Here is an 18838-nt window from a genome sequence, read left to right on the forward strand (position 1 = left end):
CCCCCGCCCCCCCCACCACACCCGCTGAGCCCAGGCAGCCCAGGAAGGATGTAATCACCCGAAGGCAGCAGGTGACAGCGGCCTCCCGCCAGCAGGTGGAGCCGGTGAGCGGAGAGTGTTGGGACAGGCAGTCCCCGCCCGCCTTTACCACTGGTTCTCTGGACCTCAGGCCGCTAAGACCCCCAGAGGGATGGGAACAAGGGCTGTAGGTGGATTTGCGTCTTCTCTTTCTTTCCGCGTCTGCCTCCGTTCCCATCCCTCTCCCCGTTCTCAGTGCCACCGCGGATAGGGGCCAGCAGAGGATGAGGGCGATGGGGGAGATGGTGCTAGGAGACGCCCGCTCTGCGAACCGCCCCCACCCCCAGAACAGGCTGTGCAGGGGGACATCGACACACCCGCTCCGAGGCTGCCCCCTGCTCACCTGGACGGCGTGATGGGGGTGAGGTCCTTCCCCATGGTCTGGATCACTCGTCTCCCCCACACCCAGAGGCCCGTACAAATTCCAACGCCTCCATAAAACAGCAGCCAGACGGGAGTCGCGGCTTCTTGCAGGACCGCACCTTGTTCATAAATCAGCCACAGAGCCACCAGGGGCCCGATGGCATTACTAGGAGAAAAAAACAAAGCACACAAGTAAATTGTACAAGTGTCCACACATACAGATGATGCTGTATACAACATTCAATGACTTCTCAGTCTTGAGAACAACCTATCTTACCACATTTGTGGTTTGCCTGTGTAATCTCTAAGTGATGATAACCATTTAGCCATTTTTTTGGTTATGGCTAAAATAAACAAAAAATTTACCATTGACTATTTTTAAGTGTCACTGGAAAACACACGGATGCTGGGAAAGACTGAAGGCAAAAAGAGAAGGGAGTGGCAGAGGATGAGATGGTTAGATAGCACCACTGACTCAATGGACATGAATCTGAGCAAACTCGGGGAAACAGTGAAGGCCAGGGGAGCCTGGTGTGCTGCAGGCCATGTGGGCGAGGAGCTGGGCATGACTTAGCGACCAAGCAATCACCGCCACTGCCCAGTTCAGCAGTGTTAAGGACAGTCACACTGTTGTTAAACAGGCCTCCAGAAATTTTTAATCAGGAAAATCTGAACCGCTATACCCATTAAATAAGAATTCTCTTTGCCTTTCCCCCTTCCCCCAGTAACCACCACTTTACTCTGTCTCTATGAATTTGACGGACTACACCAGGTTTCTCACGTAAGTGCAAGCATACGGTATTTGTCTTTTCATGACTGGCTTATTTCACTTATCAGAATGCCTTCAAGATTCATCGGTGGTGTGGCATATGACAGAACTCCCTTCCTTTTTAAGGAAGAATATCCCACTGTGTGTGTGTGCATACACACATCATGTCTTGTTTATCCATGCATCTGTTGATGGACACTTCAGTCGCTCAGTAGTGTCGGACTCTTTGCGACCCCATGAATCGCAGCACGCCAGGCCTCCCTGTCCATCACCAACTCCCGGAGTTCACCCAAACCCACGTCCATCGAGTCGGTGATGCCATCCAGCCATCTCATCCTCTGTCGTCCCCTTCTCCTGCCCCCAATCCCTCCCAGCATCAGAGTTTCTTCCAATGAGTCAACTCTTCGCATGAGGTGGCCAAAGTACTGGAGTTTCAGCTTTAGCATCATTCCTTCCAAAGAACACCCAGGACTGATCTCCTTTAGAATGGACTGGTTGTATCTCCTTGTAGTCCATGGGACTCTCAAGAGTCTTCTCTAACATCACAGTTCAAAAGCGTCAATTCTTCAGCGCTCAGCCTTCTTCACTGTCCAACTCTCACATCCATACATGACCACTGGAAAAACCATAGCTTTGACTAGATGGACTTTTGTTGGCAAAGTAATGTCTCTGCTTTTGAATATGCTATCTAGGTTGGTCATAACTTTCCTTCCAAGCAGTAAGTGTCTTTTAATTTCATGGCTGCAGTCACCATCTGCAGTGATTTTGGAGCCCCAAAAAATAAAGTCTGACACTGTTTCCACCGTTTCCCCATCTATTTCCCATGAAGTGATGGGTTGCCTTTATCTCTTGGTGATTGTGAACAGCTGCTGCTGTGAACGTGGGTGTGCAGATGTCTCTGAGGCCATGTTTCCCATCCTTTTGGGTATATACCCAGAGGTGGAATCGCTCCATTTTTTGAGGAACCTTCAGACTGCTTTCCACAGTGGTCGCACCATTTTACATTTCCACTGACAGTGCGCAAGGGTTCCAGTTTCTCACGTCCTTGCCCACACTTGCTACGTTGTTTTTACAGTAGCCATCTTCATGGTGGTGCGACTGAAAGATCAGAGGAAGTGGACACAAAAACCAAGCTCTTCTTTCCTTCCTTTCTTTCTCTCTTTCCATTTTCATTGCCAGCACAGCTACTAACATCAACTACCAGTGTGGGGCAACCATGTCAGCCTCCCCACAAAGGAACCACAAACCATATATCTATTTCTCAGGCCAACCCTGCAAAGTAGGCATTGGTCTCCTATTTCACTGATGAGAAAACTGATGCTAAAATCATGTCACTAGCAGGAAGCAAAACTGGGATGTGAGTTAGGATTCACTCAGGTGCTCACCCCTCCCCGAGACCCATGGTTGTCACTCAGGCTCTTGACAAGCACACACTGTCTTTTTTGGGGGGGAGGGTTCCACAGCCTTTTTTAAAAAATTAAGACTTTAAGTCTCCTTATCAACAACATCCCCACCAGAGTGGAACATCAGGTACAACTGAGGAACCCACAGTGACACGCTGGAATCATTTGAAGTCCACAGTTTACACTAGGGCTCACTGTTGGTGTTATATGTACTATGGGTTTAGACAAATTGACATGTATCCATCATTAGCATATCCTATACTGCCCTAAAATACTAGCATATCCTTAGGAGCCCCTGGTGGCTCAGACGGTAAAGGGTCTGCCTACAATCAGGAGACCCGGGTTCAATCCCTGGGTTGGGAAGATCCTCTGGAAAAGGAAATGGCAACACACTCCAGTACTCTTGCCTGGAAAATCCCATGGACAGAGGGGCGTGGTAGTCTACAGTCCATGGGGCTGCAAAGAGTCGGACATGACTGAGTCACTTCACTTTCACTTTTCACTTTCATGAGAAATGTTGGTCTACAGTTTTCTCATAAGGACTTTGGTTGTGGTATTAGGTTAATGCTGCCCTAACAGAATGAGTGAGGAAGTATTCCTTTTGCTTCTGTCCTCTGAAAGAAATTGTAGGCAAGTATAATTTCTTTCTTAGAAGCTTGGTAGAATTCACCAGTAAACCCATGTGGACCTGGTGCTTTCTGATTTGAAAGATTGTTAATCATTGACTTAATTTTCTTAATAGATACAAGCCTATCAGGTAGTCTGTTTCTTCTTGTGTGAGTTTGGGCAGGTTCTGTCTTTCAAGAACTGGTCCATTTTATCTAGCTTATCAAATTGGCGAACATAAAATTATTCATAGTATTGCTTTTATAGTATTATTAACTTTTTTTTATTGTCCATAAGATCTATAGTGATGTCTACTTCTCCATTTCTGGTATCAGCAATTTGTGTTCTCCTTTTCCTTAGTTAGCCTGGCTAGAAGCCTATAAATATCATTAATATTTTCAAAGACCCAGCTTTTAGTTTCATTGATTTTTCTCCATTCATTTCCTGATTTTAATTTCATTTATTTAGCTCTAATTATTATTTCTTAACTTCTGTTTACTTTGGATTAAGTAATAATTTGATTTTTATTTCCTAGGCTGGAAACTTATTGATTTTACATCTTTCTTCTTTCCTAGTATATGAATTCTGGAGAAGGAAATGGCAACCCACTCCAGTAGTCTTGCCTGGAAAATCCCATGGATGGAGGAGCCTGGTAGGCTGCAGTCTATGTGGTCGCTAAGAGTCAGACACGACTGAGTGACTTCACTTTCACTTTCATGCATTGGAGAAGGAAATGGCAACCCACTCCAGTGTTCTTGCCTGGAGAATCCCAGGGACGGGGGAGTCTGGTGGGCTGCCATCTATGGGGTCTCACAGAGTAAGATATGACTGAAGCAACTTAGCAGCAGCAGCAGCAGTATATGAATTCAATGCTATAAACTTTTTTCTAAGCATTGTTTTTGTTGCTTCCCACAAATTTTGATGTGTTTTCAATTTCATTTAGTTTAACATATTTTAACATTTCTCTTGGTATTTCTTCTTTGTTTCATATGTTATTTAGAAGCGTGTGGTTTAATCTCCATGCATTTGGGGATTTTCTAGTAATCTTTTGTTACTGATTTATACACAGTTGATCGATGGTCTGTTTTGCTCAAATACGTCCTTAATGATTTCTGCTGCTGGATCTATCCACGTCTCCTCTGTCTGAAATCAACACAGTTACTCCTGCTTTCTTTTAGTGTTAGCATGCTATACTTTCCTTCTTCCATTTACTTTTTTTTCCTTTTTTAAATCCAATTTACTTTTAAGCTGTGTTTTTACATTTCAAGTGGGTTTCTGGTAGGCAACAGCGAGTTGAGTTATGTTTTTTGACCCATTCTGATAATCTCTTGTCTTTTAACTGGTGCATTTGGATCACTGAAATTCAAACTGATTGCCGGCATAGCTGGATTAGCATCCACCGTATCTGTTGGTGCTTTCTATCTGTTGGTGCTTTCTATCTGTTGTTCTTGTTCTTTGCTGCTATTTTTGTCATCTGCCTTTTTTTTTTCCCTTCTGTTGTTTTAACTGAGCATTCCATATGATTCCTTTTTCTCTCCCTTCTTCACATATTGGCTATACTTCTTTTTTGCTAACTTTCTAAGATGGTTGCCCTAGAGCTTGCCATATATACCTAGGGTTAATCCAAATCCCCTTTGCAATAACATTATTACTGCTTTACTGGTAGTGTGCAAGTGTGCAAGTGTTAGTCACTCAGTTGTGTCTGACTCTTTGCCACCCCATGGACTATATAGCCTGCCAGGCTCTTCTGTCCATGGAATTCTCCAGAATATATACTCAAGAATACTGGAGTAGGTTGTCATTCCCTTCTCCAGGGGATCTTCCTGACCCAGGGATCAAACCCAGGTCTCCCACATTGCAGACAGATTCTTTACCATATAAACCATGTAAGTTAAGTGTAGATAGCTTTAAAAAATAACCCTAGTTCCACCCTTCCATCCCTTGTATCATTGCTATCACTCATTCACTTAACACAAGCATACATAAGTGTGCACACATGTGCACACACACACACATAGCTTAATTCAATTATGGCCTCAGAGCAGACACTGTATCATTTCTATTTTTTAAAATTTGTTGATGTTTTTATATATTAAACTAAATATGTATATATATATAACATATACATAAACATATAATTGACTACACTATTGGTTTTATTGTTCTGAAATAATTCTTATTTGTTAGATCAATGAAGAAGAAGAAAAATTAGTTGTTCTTTTTACCTTCACTTAGCCCTTCTTTGGTGTTCTTCCTGACTTTATGTAGATCTGAGTTTCTGACACACATTATTTTCCTTCTATCTAAAGAATTCCTTTGAACATTTCCAGCAAGGCAGGTCAGCTTTTCACAAATTCCCTCATTTTTTCTTTGTCTGAGAAGGTCTTTCTTTCTCTTGAAGACTTCCTTTCACTTTTAAAGGACTTCACAGGGTACTCAAGTCTGATTTGGTGGGATTTCCCCTTCACAAACTATTTCACTCCACTCTCTTGATTGCAGGGTTGAGGGGAAGTCATATATAATTTTTATCTTTGTCCCTCTATATCTATAGATACCTCTGTATCTCTGATTTTTCGAAGTTTAAGTCTGATGTGCCAACGTATACTTCTTGTGTATCTGTCCTGCTTGGCGCTCTCTGAGCTTCCTGATCTGCGGTCTGATGTCTGACATCAGCTTACAGAGACCCTGCCACTGCCGTGACTCAGGCAGGCACCTCCTGTGTTCCTTTCTTTCCGTCTCCTGCTGCTCTTCTCATTACGCCGTGCCTTTTGTAGTTCCCGGGTTCCTTCAGTGTTCTGTTCTGTGTTTCTTCGATCTATGTTCTCTCTGCTTTTTGAGATTATATGGACACACCCTCAAGCTAAGAGATTCTTTCCTTAGCTGTGTCCAGTCTACTAATAAACCCATCAAAGGCATTCATCATTTTTTTAAAGATAATTTTTTTTATTTATTTATTTTTGGCTCTGCTGGGTCTTTGTTGCTATGAGGGCTTTTCTCTAGTTGTGGCCAGCAGGGCTACTCTCCAGTTGCAATGCACAAGCTTCTTACTGTGGTGGCTTCTCTTTTCGGGAGCACAGGCTCTAGAGCATGGGCTCAGTAGTTGCAGCTCTCAGGCTCTAGAACACAGGCTCAACAGGCTCAGTTGCTTCATGGTATGTGACATCTTCCTGGCCCAGGGATCAAACCCATGTCTCTTGCATTGGCAGGTGGATTTTAAACAACTGAGCCACCAGGAAAGCCCCCTGCGTTCTTCCTTTCTATTACAGTGTTTTTGATCTCCAGTGTTTCTTTTTGGTTCTCTTAGGATTCTCATCTGTCTGCTTACCTGTCCATCTAATGGATGCCTATTTTGTCCATCAGATACCTCAGCATATGAATCATAGTTGTTTTAAATTTCCTGGTCTGATAATTCTAACATCTCCCCCATATCGGTTCTGCTATTTGCTCTGTCTCTGCCAGTTGTGTTTTTCGCTTTTTGGTGTGCCTCGGAAATTTTTCTTGATATGCAGATGCGATGTCTTGGGTAGAAGGAACTGCTGTCAATAGGCTGTTAGTGATGTGGTGGGTCTGGGGAATGGAGACCTCTGTGGGTCCTTTGATGACCCCTTTGATGAGGTCTTGGTCTCTCACTGAGACTGTGCCTCTGAGCTGTGAACTTGGCAAGTGTTTCTCAGTATTTCCTCCCTCCTTATGTGAGACAGGATGGCTGGAGTTGGGAGTTTACCTTCTCCGGAGGGGAAGCCAAGGGCAGTCTGGAGTGTGTTTCCCCTTCCAGGTCAGTTAGCCTGTAGTAATCCCCTGCAGGCTGGGCTCTGGTGACCCGGTGTCTCCTGAGTGCAGCCTGGCTAAGCACACGATCTCTGTTCTGTCTAGTGGCTGCTTTCCTTCCCCCCCAGGGCAGGAGGGATTCCTCTTCCCTGATACTCACTGTTAGGGCTTCTGGATAGTGGGCCCCCCTACCCTGGGTCCCCCAGAGCCTTAACTCTACTTGTCCCCCCTGAGCCTCCAGGGCCCATTGCTGCAGTCCAGGATTCCATGGCCCTCAGCACAGTATCCACTCCTGAGTCCCTCCTCCAGGACTCCCTGCATCTTTGCCTCTCCGACCCTGGGGGCAGTGGTTTGTCCTGTGCTCTCCTCTCCCTTTGAGATCCAAGAAGAGTTGTTGACTTTTCAGTCTATTTGGTTTTCGCTTGCTGTCAGGATGTAGTGATAACTCCCAAGCTCCCTACAGGCTTTGAATGATGCCTGTGGTTCCAGCCCACCCTCCACAGTCTGGAGACCGAGTCACAGAGAGCTGTCTTCCCACGTTGGCATCTCTCTAACTGCGTGGCCCTGGGCAAGAGTCACATTTCTGAGCTTCAGATTCCCGGTCTCTGAGGGGTATCACTTAGAACTGCAGGCTTCCCTGTGGCTCAGACGGTAAAGAATCTGCCTGCAGTGTGGGAGACCCAGGTTCGATCCCTGGGTAGGGAAGATCCCTAGGAAAAAGAGAGTGGCTACCCATTCCAGTAATCTGGCCTGGAGAATTCTTTGGACAAAGCAGCCTGGCAGGCTACAGTCCATGGGGTCACAAAGCATCCCACATGACTGAGTAACTAACACTTTCACTTCCTTTCACTTAGGACTACAAAGGACTGTTCTGAGTAGGCCTGGAGTAAGTTACAAGTGCCTCAGCTCTGAGGACTGGTACACACTTAACACCCACTTGTTGAGTAAACAGAAGCCCCCTCCTCACTGCTACACTGTTATTTCTAAACCTTGCTTTCATCAGACTACATCCCTGCTCAAAAGCCTGAAGATCAGCCTCCAAACTGCAAACAGCTGCTCTACACTCTGGCCACCTGCGGCAGCTACCGCCTAGACTCTTCCTTGGCCTTGAAATGCTGTTTTGGGGTGTTCTGTTACTTTCCCAGGAGTATGCCTTTCTTGTCTCCTTAACTGGAACTTAGTTCTAAAGGAAAGGGATCCAATTCATAACGTGTTGCTGGTACCAGGCTTTCCATAAATAATTTGTGATAAGGAGGAGGAAGTGGGCTGGTGGCGGAGGGGAGTAAAAAATTATTAAGAGAGGACAGAACATAGTGCCCCCAATAAAATAAGATGGCAATGCCTAGGTGACGCTGAGCAGAACATAAGCTGTCCAGGCCTCTTTGTGTGGCTAGAAGACATCTTTTAAAAAGAACAGAAACGCAGCTGCACATGGTGTAAAATGGAGTCATATAACTGGGCCAAAAAAATATAATGATGAAAAAAAAAATAAAATAAAAAAATATATAAAATGATGGCACATTTCCCTCGTTTGGACGGAAACATTAGGCTGCATAATAACTATAATAGTGAAAATGTCTGGACATTGATTATGGGAAAGGACTGTTCTTATCTTATTATATAAGCACCTCCCCTTAATCCTCATAGAAATCTCCTGTGTTGGTACTAGTTTTACCCCCATTTCACAGATTGGGACACCGAGGCTTTGGAAAATTCAGTGACTGATTCGGATGCCTGGCCAGACTCTATGCACTCCTACACATTCTGGCCTGCATGCCCAGCTGACCTGAGCTCTCCATGCTCTTGCTAGTGATTCTTTCCGGAAAACCCACCAGGCACACTCCTGCCTTGGCCTTGCAGTGCTTTCCCCTCTTCCGGAAGGTTCTCCAAAGATGCCATCATAGCTGTGCCCTCAGTCCCTGCAGGTGTCCCTTGGGGACCCTCCTGACTGGAGCGGCCATTCAACACAGCGGCCCCCGGGGTCTCCCACTTCCCCCTTCTGACACGCAACGCGGTCTGCTCCACTGCAGGAGCTACTTGCTCACATATGACCCTTGTACAACTTGGGGGGAACCTGGGTACTTCTCTCTCTGCCTCAAAACCAAAAGGCACTGATGCCAAATGGCACTGGACTCCGGCCAGGGTAGGAAGCCGGGACAGTTTGGGCAGAATCAGGGCTCCAAGCCCAGCTCTACTGATTCCACCTGTTGTGATTTCTGACCCCAGGCCAACTCTCCCTGCATCTGGTTCACTCAAAGATCTGTGCGATGAAGATGCAGGTGCTGCACTTGTGGACAAAACCTGGCGTTGGCACACCCCGGGCGGTTGCCACCCGCGTGGTTCCAGGGTGGGCCAGGTATCTGCTGTGCCCGCCCCGCCCCCTCACCCTGACCCCGCCCCTCACCATCACCAGGCCCCTCCCCTCACCCCACCGCTTCACAAGACCACGCCCATCACCCATCCCCACCCCGGCCCCGCCCTGACCCGCCCCCGCCCCGCCCAAGTTCTGACCTCACATCATTTCCGCCATGCGCGAAGGAGCCGAAGCAGGCGGTGAGGACCTGCAGGAAGTGGAAGAGCAGGTGCACCTCGGGTGAGTCCTTCTCCTCCTTCTCCTCGTCCGCCGGGTCGTCGCGCGGCGGCTCGGGCTCGGCCAGCGGGGGCGCCAGCCGGACCTCCACGCCGCCCTCCTCGGCCTCGATCTCCGCCTCGGCCACAGCGTTGCAGTAGCTGGAGTAGCTGTCGTAGCGCAGCCGGCGGCGCGAGTAGGCCACGGCATCGGCCACCAGCTTCTCGCTGTCCTCGGGCGCGGGCGTGTCGCCGCGGCGTGTGGCCAGGCCGGGCAGCCCGCAGATGGCCGCCGTGTAGCACGTGTAGCTGTTGTTGCGCCGCAGCTGCCGCGGGGCCCCGTCGGCCGGCCGCTCGTCGCGGATGCGGTGCAGCAGGTCCTTGTAGAGCCCCGAGTCCTTGTGCACCGTGTGGTACACGTGGCCGTCGGCCCGCGCCGTGCCGTCGAAGCCGAAGGTCCCGTTGGATACGGGCGACTTGGTGGTGCCGTGCGTCATGGACAGCGCCCGGCCTGTGGGGACAAAGATAGATTGAGCCTGGCCTGCGGGGACAAGGGGCAGACTGAGCCTGGCCTGAAGGGGACAAGGGACAGACTGAGCCCGGCTGAAGGGGACAAGGGACAGACTGAGCCCGTCCTGCAGAGACAAGGGACAGACTGAGTCCACGCCTGGGGTGCTGTGGGGCCACCATGTCAGCTCAGGAAGGCTGGACAGTGAGGGTTTTTGCATTTTCCCACCGTACTCTTTATTTTCCAACTTGACTAAGCAGGCCATGCAGTATGGTAAAAATAAAAAGGGAAACTTGGAAACATACAGCAAAGGGTAAAACTAACAACACGGCATGGCAGTTAAAAGACGATGCTGCACTCTCCTAAAATGCGGAAGCACTCTTTCCTTTTCCAGGAACGGGTAGGAGGAGGATCCGTATCAGGAGCTTATTTTACAGAAAACTTGCCCCATTTCCTGTGAGATACACACTCCAAGTGCTCCTTAAAAATAGGACACAAATGAACCCACCTATGAAAGAGGAACAGTCACAGGGAGAGAACAGACCGGTTCTTGGGGCAGGAGGAATGGAGGAGGGATGGAGTGAGAGGCTGGGGCTAGCAGATGTAAGCTCATAGGAGGGATAAACAAGGTCCTACTGTACAGGGAACTATATTCAATATCCTGTAATAAACCCATAATGGAAAAGAATATTTTTAAAAAGGATGTGCATATATATATATATATATATATGTATACACACACATATATATCACTTTGCTGTACAGCAGAAGTTACCATGCTGTTTAATCAACCATATACTTCAATTAAAAAAAAAGGCTGGTGGACACAGTCAAAGGCGGTCTGTCAGATCAGTTGGCAGAGATCATTCTCTTTCTTGGCCAAGTTGCAGATCCGGCCTGGACCGCAGTGCCAGCACCCCTGCAGGGAGGCGGGCCTGGCAGAGGCAGGAGCTGGCCCATCACTGTCCACAAACACTGTGGGAGAGAGGACCCCCGCTACGGCCCTGATGGTGTCTGTGATTCTCTAGTGGGACCACCGCCCCGGTTCCAACGTCAGCTTTCTCTCTGCATCTCCCAGGAGGAAGGTGTTTGTATACAAAGCTGGATAAACTGATAATCCGATCTCCGGCAGTTAGTTGACTGCATGTGGAAGACACAGCTGAGGGGCCCAGAGATGCTGCTGGGAGACTGCAGGTAAATGGCTCTTGGAGGAAAGTCACGGGACAGGAACAAGCCTGGTCTGGGACTGACCAAACCCTGGGCCCTTCAGCCCCTGAGTTTTCTCTGGGGACACTTGTGTGCACTGGAGCCTCGTTGCCACATGCAGGCCAACTGTCCCCCCAAAACTGCCTCTGCCGCGGGCCACCCCAGCCCCCAGGGACTTACCATATGGGGCCCGGGGGTGGTGACCCCCCGACATGCTTTCTGAGGTCCCCGAGGGATCCGCAGCTGAGCCCGTGAGGGGGACAGTGCTGTCATCGTGAGCCTTGGCACCTGGCAGCTCTTTAAATACTGGGGACTCCACTTCCTGAATTTTATTGAGACTTTCATCAGAGGCTCTTGATAAAGCACATTCTTTTTGTAATTTGCCTGAAGAAAATAAGAGTCATAACTGAAAATTTGGGAAGAGAATTCTTATTTTTGACGAATGAATATAAAAATAAACATTTATCGTGATACTTTCATACTTTGGGAACAAAAAATAAAAGGGAAAATAAAGTGGACAATTCAATCTGGGAAACAGGCTAGAAAATTCAGGGAGGGAAAGATGGAGGCTCAGCCCTGAGTTATCTTATCCAAAAGCAACAAAAAAGACAGGATTAGATCTGATTCCCAAGGTAAACATTCTGTAAATTCTACAACCATCTAGACCGGCCTTCTGTTTTCTTAAACTGACCTCAGAATCACTGAAATGTTTATCCTTTTTGTCTTCATAGATACTGTTAGGGTCTGTTTGCTTTTCTTCTGTTCAACAAGAGACTGCGCTCTGATTTCCTCAGGTCACCAAGTCTTAGAAAACAAGTAAATCATTTTCCTCAAAAGGAACAGAGAAATTCTGCTTACTTTGAAAAATCCTCTACTTTCAAAAGAAACCAGGGATTTTCAAAAAGTGGATTTGAAGCTGGAGTGCACTCTTGGTAATCAGATCTGGTATGTGGATTCCTGGTCTTGCTGCCTCACAGTTCCCTGAGGAAACAGCTAAGCTCTAACCTACCCAACCGACACGGACACGGTCTTCTCGGTTCCTCTGCCGGATACACTCATGCATCACCCTCGTTTCTGTATTTACCTAGACAGATCACTTCAGTCTCTGTTGTTGTTGTTGTTCAGTCACTCAGTTGTGTCCCGACTCTCTGCGACCCCATGGACTACAGCACGCCAGGCTTCCCTGTCTTTCACCATCTCCCAGAGCTTGCTGAAACTCAGGTCCACTGAGTCGATGATGCCATCCAACCATCTCGACCTCTGTCGTCCCCTTCTCTTCCTGCCCTCAATCTTTATACCTCTATCTCTATATTTATCTAAGTCTAAAAGACAGATTTTAAAAAAAAACAAAAACTAAGTTTGTTTACTACACGGAATAAATAAAGGTACACACAGGTTTCTGACCTCAAGCTGCTTACAGTGTAGATGAGAAAAGTTAATATCTGTAAAGATTATAATAACAAATTTTTTAAACTGTGTTTTTTGGTTTGTTTTTTCTTGTTTTGGGCCACACTGTGCAGTTTGTCGGATCTTAGCTCCCCAACCAAGGATCAAACCTGGGCTTCTGCAGTGGAAGCATGGAGTCTTAACCACTGAACCATCAGGAAGTCCCCCCAAAATGTGTTAACGTATGAAACAGGTATTACCATTTTCTGTATTTTATAAATGAGCAAATTGAGGCCCAGAGAGACTGAATCACGGGGCTGAAGGTCACTCAGGCGGTAATATGCAGTCAGTTCACTGTCCACGCCCTTAGCCATAGTCTGTATTTAAATGAATAGAACAAGGTACCTATATGTTGAAATGTCAAAATACATGTCATTGGCCAAAAAAAAAATCTCTTGGCAAGCCAGACTGGGTAGTAATGTCATTTTCCTACTGTAACATTACAGTCTAAAGGTGGGAGCGAAGATTTTATGGTCCATAACTCAGGGAATTAGTGCAGGACAGGGAAGCCTTGGCGTGCTGCAGTTCATGGGGTCACAGAGTCGGACACGACTTAGCAACTGAACAACAACAATCAGAAAAAGCTTTAAACATCAAGAGCATTCAAGTTTAGTTTATCACTCCCACTGGGGTTAAACCAGACAAGCAGGATGTTTAAGGTGGGGGGGGTGGGGTTCCTTCTCAACCAAGAGCAGGGAGCGGCTACCCAGGAGAGGAAGCAGCAGCTGGATATGAATCCATCATAGTGTGAAATCGCTACTTAGTTTGAAGTTGTATGTACTAATGTAGTGTTTTAATTATTAGTTTTTAAAACTTGCACATGGCAAACTGGCTCTGTGTGTGTAGAATTCTGATTCTAAAAAATGTCTAGGGATCTCACTGGCGGTCCAGTGGCTGGGACTTCACCTCCCAATGCAGGGTACACAGATTCAATCCTTGGTCAGGGACCTAAGATCCCCACAAGATCCCACGTGCCTTGTGGCCAAAAAACCGAAACATAAAACAGAAGCAATATTGTAACAAATTCAATAGACTTTAAAAATAGTCCACATTAAAAAAAAAATCTTAAAAGTCCAGATTCCTGTAACGCCTACCCCTATAGTCAGGCCCTCTGCCCCAGCCCTTGACAACTACCGTCTGGTCTCTGTCCCTACAGATTTGCCTTTTCCAGATGTCATGTAAATGGAACCATAAGACGTGCTTCTGAGGCTGGCTCCTCCGACGTGGCACGATTAATGCGCCTGAGGTTCATCCATGCTGGTGCAGGCCCAGCAGCCCACTCGTCTTCACTGCCGAGCAGCAGTCTAATATGTGGATGTATTTATTTCCATAAATACGTGTGTGTTTGTTCTGTGGATAATCCAGGCTTTTAGTTTTTGGTGATAGCAAATACAGCTGCTACAAATATTCATCTCCAGGCTTCTGTGTGAATTTAAATGTGCGTTTCTCTAGGGTAAACACCTAGGCGTGGGTAAGTGATTAACCTGATAAGAAACCATCAAACTCCTTTTGCGTTCCCACCAGGAGTGCATGAATGAACATTCCAGCCACGCCTCATCCTTGTCAGCATTTAGCACTATCCTTTTTTTTTTTCTTAAAGCCATTAAAATAGATGTGTGGGAATACCTCATTGTGATTTTAATCTGTGTTTCTGATGTCGAGAAGCTTTTCATGTACTCATTTGCCATTCATGTATCTTTTTTTGGTGAAACAGCTATTTAAGTTTTCTGTTTTAAATCGGGTTGTTTTCTGAGCTTTCTTCATATGTTCTGAATACAAGTCCTTTGTTAGAGGACTTGCAAACACCTTCTCCCAGTCTGCAGCTTGTCTTTTCTCTTAATAGTGTTTCTTAGAGGGCAACGGTTTCTAATTTTGATGAAGTGCAATTTACCAACTTCTTTTATGAGCTGTGTTTTTGGTATCAAACCTAAACATTCTTTGCTCTACCCAAGGTCCCAAAAGTTTTCCTCTTTTTGCTTCCAAAGTTTCATAGTTTTCTATTTATACTTATGATGCATCTTGAGTTAATTTTTTTTTCCCCAAGGTGTAAGGCATTTGATGGGTCTTTTTTTGGCATTTGATGCCCAGTTATCCCAGTATCATTGATTGTATCAGTGATTTTCAGCAACTGACTCTGTTGAAAATCACTTGGCCATATTTGCACGTCTGTTTCTGGACTTTATCCTGTTCTGTTAATCTAGGTGTTTATCCCTTCGCCAGTTCCACACTCTCCTGTAGCTTTTTGTGGCATGGGTCCTTCAACTTTACTCTTCTCCAAATTTGTTTTGGCCATTCCAGTCCCTTTCCCTATAAAATTTTTTAAATTAATGAATTGTTTCTTTTTGGCTATGTTGGGTCTTCGTTGCTGAGTGAGGGCTTCCTCTAGTTGCACCGACGGGGGAGGCGGGGCGTCCCTTCATTATGGCTCACAGGCTCAGCTGCTCTCGGCATGAGGGATCCTCCTGGGGTCCCGTCCCCTGCAATGGCAGGCTGACCACCAGGGAAGTCCTCCATATACATTTTTAAAGTGACTTGTCTAAATCTACAAAATATCCTGCTGGGATTTTTGTGCATTAAATGTACAGATTGATTTGAGAACGGACATCTTTCCGGTATTGAGCCTTCCCATTCATAAGCATGGTAACGTCTCCTCGGTTGTTCAGTTTTTCTTTGAAATGTGGGTTTCAAATTCAGATATGTCCGGATCAAACCATGATTGTAAGGTACACTCTGAGGCCAAAAGGAAATACTTCTTTTCTTTTGTGAGCCCTGTAAAGCGTGTGGCCATAAGGCTTGGAATTCAGGCATGTTGCCAGTGACAGGAAAGTAGCTGCTGCAGTTTTCTAAGCCAGGATCTTCTTTTTTAAAAAACTGCTTTCACAGAGGTATGATTTCCGTACGATGAAATTTATGCCTTTTAAAATGTGCAGGTAGATGACCTGTGACAAACGAATACAGACTATAACTACCCCCCAATTAAGACAGAGTCCTGCAAGGTTCCCTCCTGTGCCTGCAGAGCTCTGTTTTCAGTCCCTAAAGTGCCCTTCTGTCTCTAAAGCCCCCTCCTGTCCTGCAGAGTCCCCCCACATCCCCTTCTGCAGTGACTCCAGCAGCCACTGGTTTCTGTGGCTGTGGACTGGTGCCCTCTGGAGCCCTGCAGGATGAGTTTGTTTGTGCGTGGCTCCTCCCGGGAGTTCGCCCTCTTCATTGCTCCTCCGCCCTCTGCTGTATGAAGTTTGGTCATCCACTCACTTGTTAACGGGCCTGTGGTTTGTCTCCACTTCTTGGCTAGTATGACTTAATTTGTGTACGAGTCTCACTTCTTCTCTTGGATAAACACCTAGGGGTGGAATTACTTAAGTCATATGGTGAATGTTTGCTTAACTTCACAGGAAACGTCTAAACGAACTTTTCCCATCGTTGTACCAGTTTTTGTTTCACCAGAGATGCGTGGGAATTCCAGTTATCACACTCAGAATCTGCTCTTTTTACCTTTCACCATTCTTGAGGGAGGGCAGTGCTATGCTGCTGATTTGCTACCTGCCGTTACCCACGGCAACGAGGACCTCATTCTTACCAGGATCCCAAGTTATCCAGGAAAAGTCTGAGCCAGAAAGCAGGCAGGCGCCCTGAGACAGGGCCCGGCCTGACCGTGGTCGTGTTCCCTCTGGCACTTAGGATCACGGTGCATGATGCCTGCAGGCTTAGGAATCAGAGCCTTTGTGCAAATCAGAAGAACAGAAGAGCACTTACCTGTTATCTTCCTCCGCATCCACGGACACACAAAGAGCCACACGAAGAGGGCGAACAGCAGCGCGACCCCGAAGGAGATGAGGGCGATCGCCCACATGGGGAGGACCAGGCCCATCACTGGGGACAGAGGGGACACAGCTGTCACGGGACACGTCTCCAAGGCCGGGTGTGACATCCCCACTCCTGCCATGCGCCGGCCCTGAAGTGCATCATCTGGATTCTGTGTTTAATAAAACTCTCAGCCACAACACTGTGCTAGACTTCTTCTGGGGAACAAAGTCTTGTGTTTAAGACTCACGACTGGGACTTCCTGGGTGATGTGGTGGATAAGAATCCACCTCTCAGTGTAGGGGACATGGGCCCCTGGTCCAGGAAGACTCCACATGCCTCGGAGCAACTAAGCCTGTGTGCCGCAACGACTGAGCCCATGCATCCTGCAGCCCGGTTGCTCTCGGGCACTAGAGCTCCGCAAGAGAAGCCACTGCAGTGAGAAGCCCATGTACCACGACAAGGAGTAGCCCCTCTCCACAAGTAGAGAAAGCCCACGACGAAGACCCGACGCAGCCAAATAAATGAATTATAAAATTGTAAAGAAATAATGGAGATGTACTATTTGCCTTGTGACTCTGTTGTTAACTCAGTGAGTAAGCTGATCATTAAAAAGTGACCAACTTGGCACAAACGACATATTAAGTTGGGAATAAACCCATTTACAGTATTATCTCAATACCTAAATTCCCGAGTGGACAAACGGGGGCAAGAAGGGGTCTGTCTTCCCTCCCGATGCCCGCCCCCGCCTCCCCAGGGCAGCCCGTAGCCCAGGACTGCAGCGGGCACAGCAAGGCTGGCGGCCGCCTCTCTGGTTTCTCAATAGTCAGCAGCCCGGCTTTAAATGGACATGACGCTTGGACCACACACACAAACCTTTTTTAAAGTCAGCTTAAATTGAGAAACAGCAGACGCAGGAAGAGTCTGCTGCTCCGCTTTGTAACTGCTGGACAGCAGGGCATAAATTTCTTGGGAGAAACGTGCCTTCCTTGTTCCAGAAAGAGGAGAGTGACTCCCATCACTGGAGACCTGGCACCACCACCAAGATGGGTCTGCACAAACAGACCTTGCCACGCTGTCTTCTCTCCTGTTAGCTTCCTCCGTATGTTTCCTGGCCTCTTTCCATAATTTATCACCCTCTGTCAAAACGGTACATAAGTCCTGAAGTCTAACTGCTTCTCTGAGTGCTCATTTCTTTTCTGTGAAGGCTTCCATATGCATAAATAAACCCTTTTATTGTTTAAAAAAAAAAAAAGTCAGCTTAGATAGAAAAGTGTTTTCAAAGGACACTGACTTTCAAGCTCAATTCTTCTTTCAAGGGCCAACTCATGGAATTACAACACAGAAAAGCTTTTCATTGCTGTCCGGTCCAGCACACAGAGTTGCCATTCCCTCAGTCAAGAAAAAGGTGGAAGGTGGAGAGACATCAGGCTTCCCTGCCCTGCAGGGCCCCGAGCCCAGCTCCCCTGGTGACACAGGTGTGATTCAGACACTCACAGATGCCCCCTCGCACAGGCACAAGGCGACAGGCACGAGAGCACTCACTAGAGCACTGCCTGTAACAGGAAGAGTTTGTAAGACAAGTGACCCACGCATCATCATGGAAGCGTGGAGTCAGCGTGGCGTGTGGCGTAAAATAAGGTCGAGATAAATGGACTGATAAGAAGAGATGATGCTCTTGTCTAGTCAAGTGAGAAAGGCCAGCGAGATCACGGTGTGTGCAGCACCACCCAACTTATGTCTAGAAGAGAAACACTGCCGTTTCCCCGCCACAGCCAAGTGTACACTCCTGAACAGATCGTAAAAGTTCTGGGAAGAACCAGCGGTCCCTCCTGTGGAGGGATGGGAAACAGGAGGGGTCTCTCCCTGTGCTGTACACTATCCATCTTAAGCACAAGGCCACCCACCCCGGCATCTCACTCCCAAGCCCGAGGCCTTCAGCACTATACCACATTCTTTCTAAATAGAAGGAGAGAAGGGCTCTTAGTCACAAGCACATGGATAATGACAAAAACAGAGAAGGCAAAGAAAAAAAAACTGTAAAAAAACTTCAATAACTTGAAAAGCAGAAACTCAGTCATTTGGGAAGCAAAATCAGGTCTATGTATCTGCTTGTTCGTTTGCTAAAGGCTCCTATAGCACTTACTTTCTGCTTTCATACTGCTAACTTTGAAAATTTATAATAAGCACACACTTTTGTAAATTGTTAAACTTTTTTTAAAGTTTGAAATAAATGAACTGTTTAAAACTCTGCTCTTAAATAAACCTCTAATGCTGCAGGCTTTGTTACTATTAACTGTTCTTTTTTTTTAAATATAAAAC

At 46.8% G+C, this 18838-nt stretch overlaps 1 protein-coding gene and 1 long non-coding RNA gene across 9 annotated transcripts in view; one reads left to right on the plus strand and one right to left on the minus strand.

The window, feature by feature from the left end:
* SLC20A2 (solute carrier family 20 member 2) overlaps nucleotides 1-18838 on the minus strand; it is a 118866-nt gene that overhangs the window by 12206 nt on the left and 87822 nt on the right. For all 7 annotated transcript variants that reach the window (XM_086380465.1, XM_086380469.1, XM_086380463.1 and 4 more), the window contains 4 exons: nucleotides 16469-16585; nucleotides 11450-11653; nucleotides 9499-10066; nucleotides 422-607 (listed from right to left, as the gene is read on the minus strand). In XM_086380465.1, the coding sequence (XP_086236591.1) occupies nucleotides 422-607; nucleotides 9499-10066; nucleotides 11450-11653; nucleotides 16469-16585 (1075 nt within the window). The remainder of the gene's footprint in view (nucleotides 1-421; nucleotides 608-9498; nucleotides 10067-11449; nucleotides 11654-16468; nucleotides 16586-18838) is intronic.
* Nucleotides 9450-14126, plus strand: LOC147343837 (uncharacterized). 2 transcript variants are annotated; one of them, XR_015156243.1, is made up of 5 exons: nucleotides 9450-9580; nucleotides 11142-11257; nucleotides 12001-12214; nucleotides 12790-12908; nucleotides 13872-14126. It is a non-coding gene; the product is annotated as an uncharacterized LOC147343837 (long non-coding RNA). The 2 variants fall into 2 exon arrangements; XR_015156244.1 differs by having other exon boundaries at nucleotides 12064-12214.

This window comes from Bos grunniens, chromosome 27 (genome assembly GCF_055505025.1).
Source record: "Bos grunniens cultivar Pamir isolate PY7600 chromosome 27, Bosgru_T2T1.0, whole genome shotgun sequence".
In the NCBI taxonomy this organism is placed as follows: domain Eukaryota; kingdom Metazoa; phylum Chordata; class Mammalia; order Artiodactyla; family Bovidae; genus Bos; species Bos grunniens.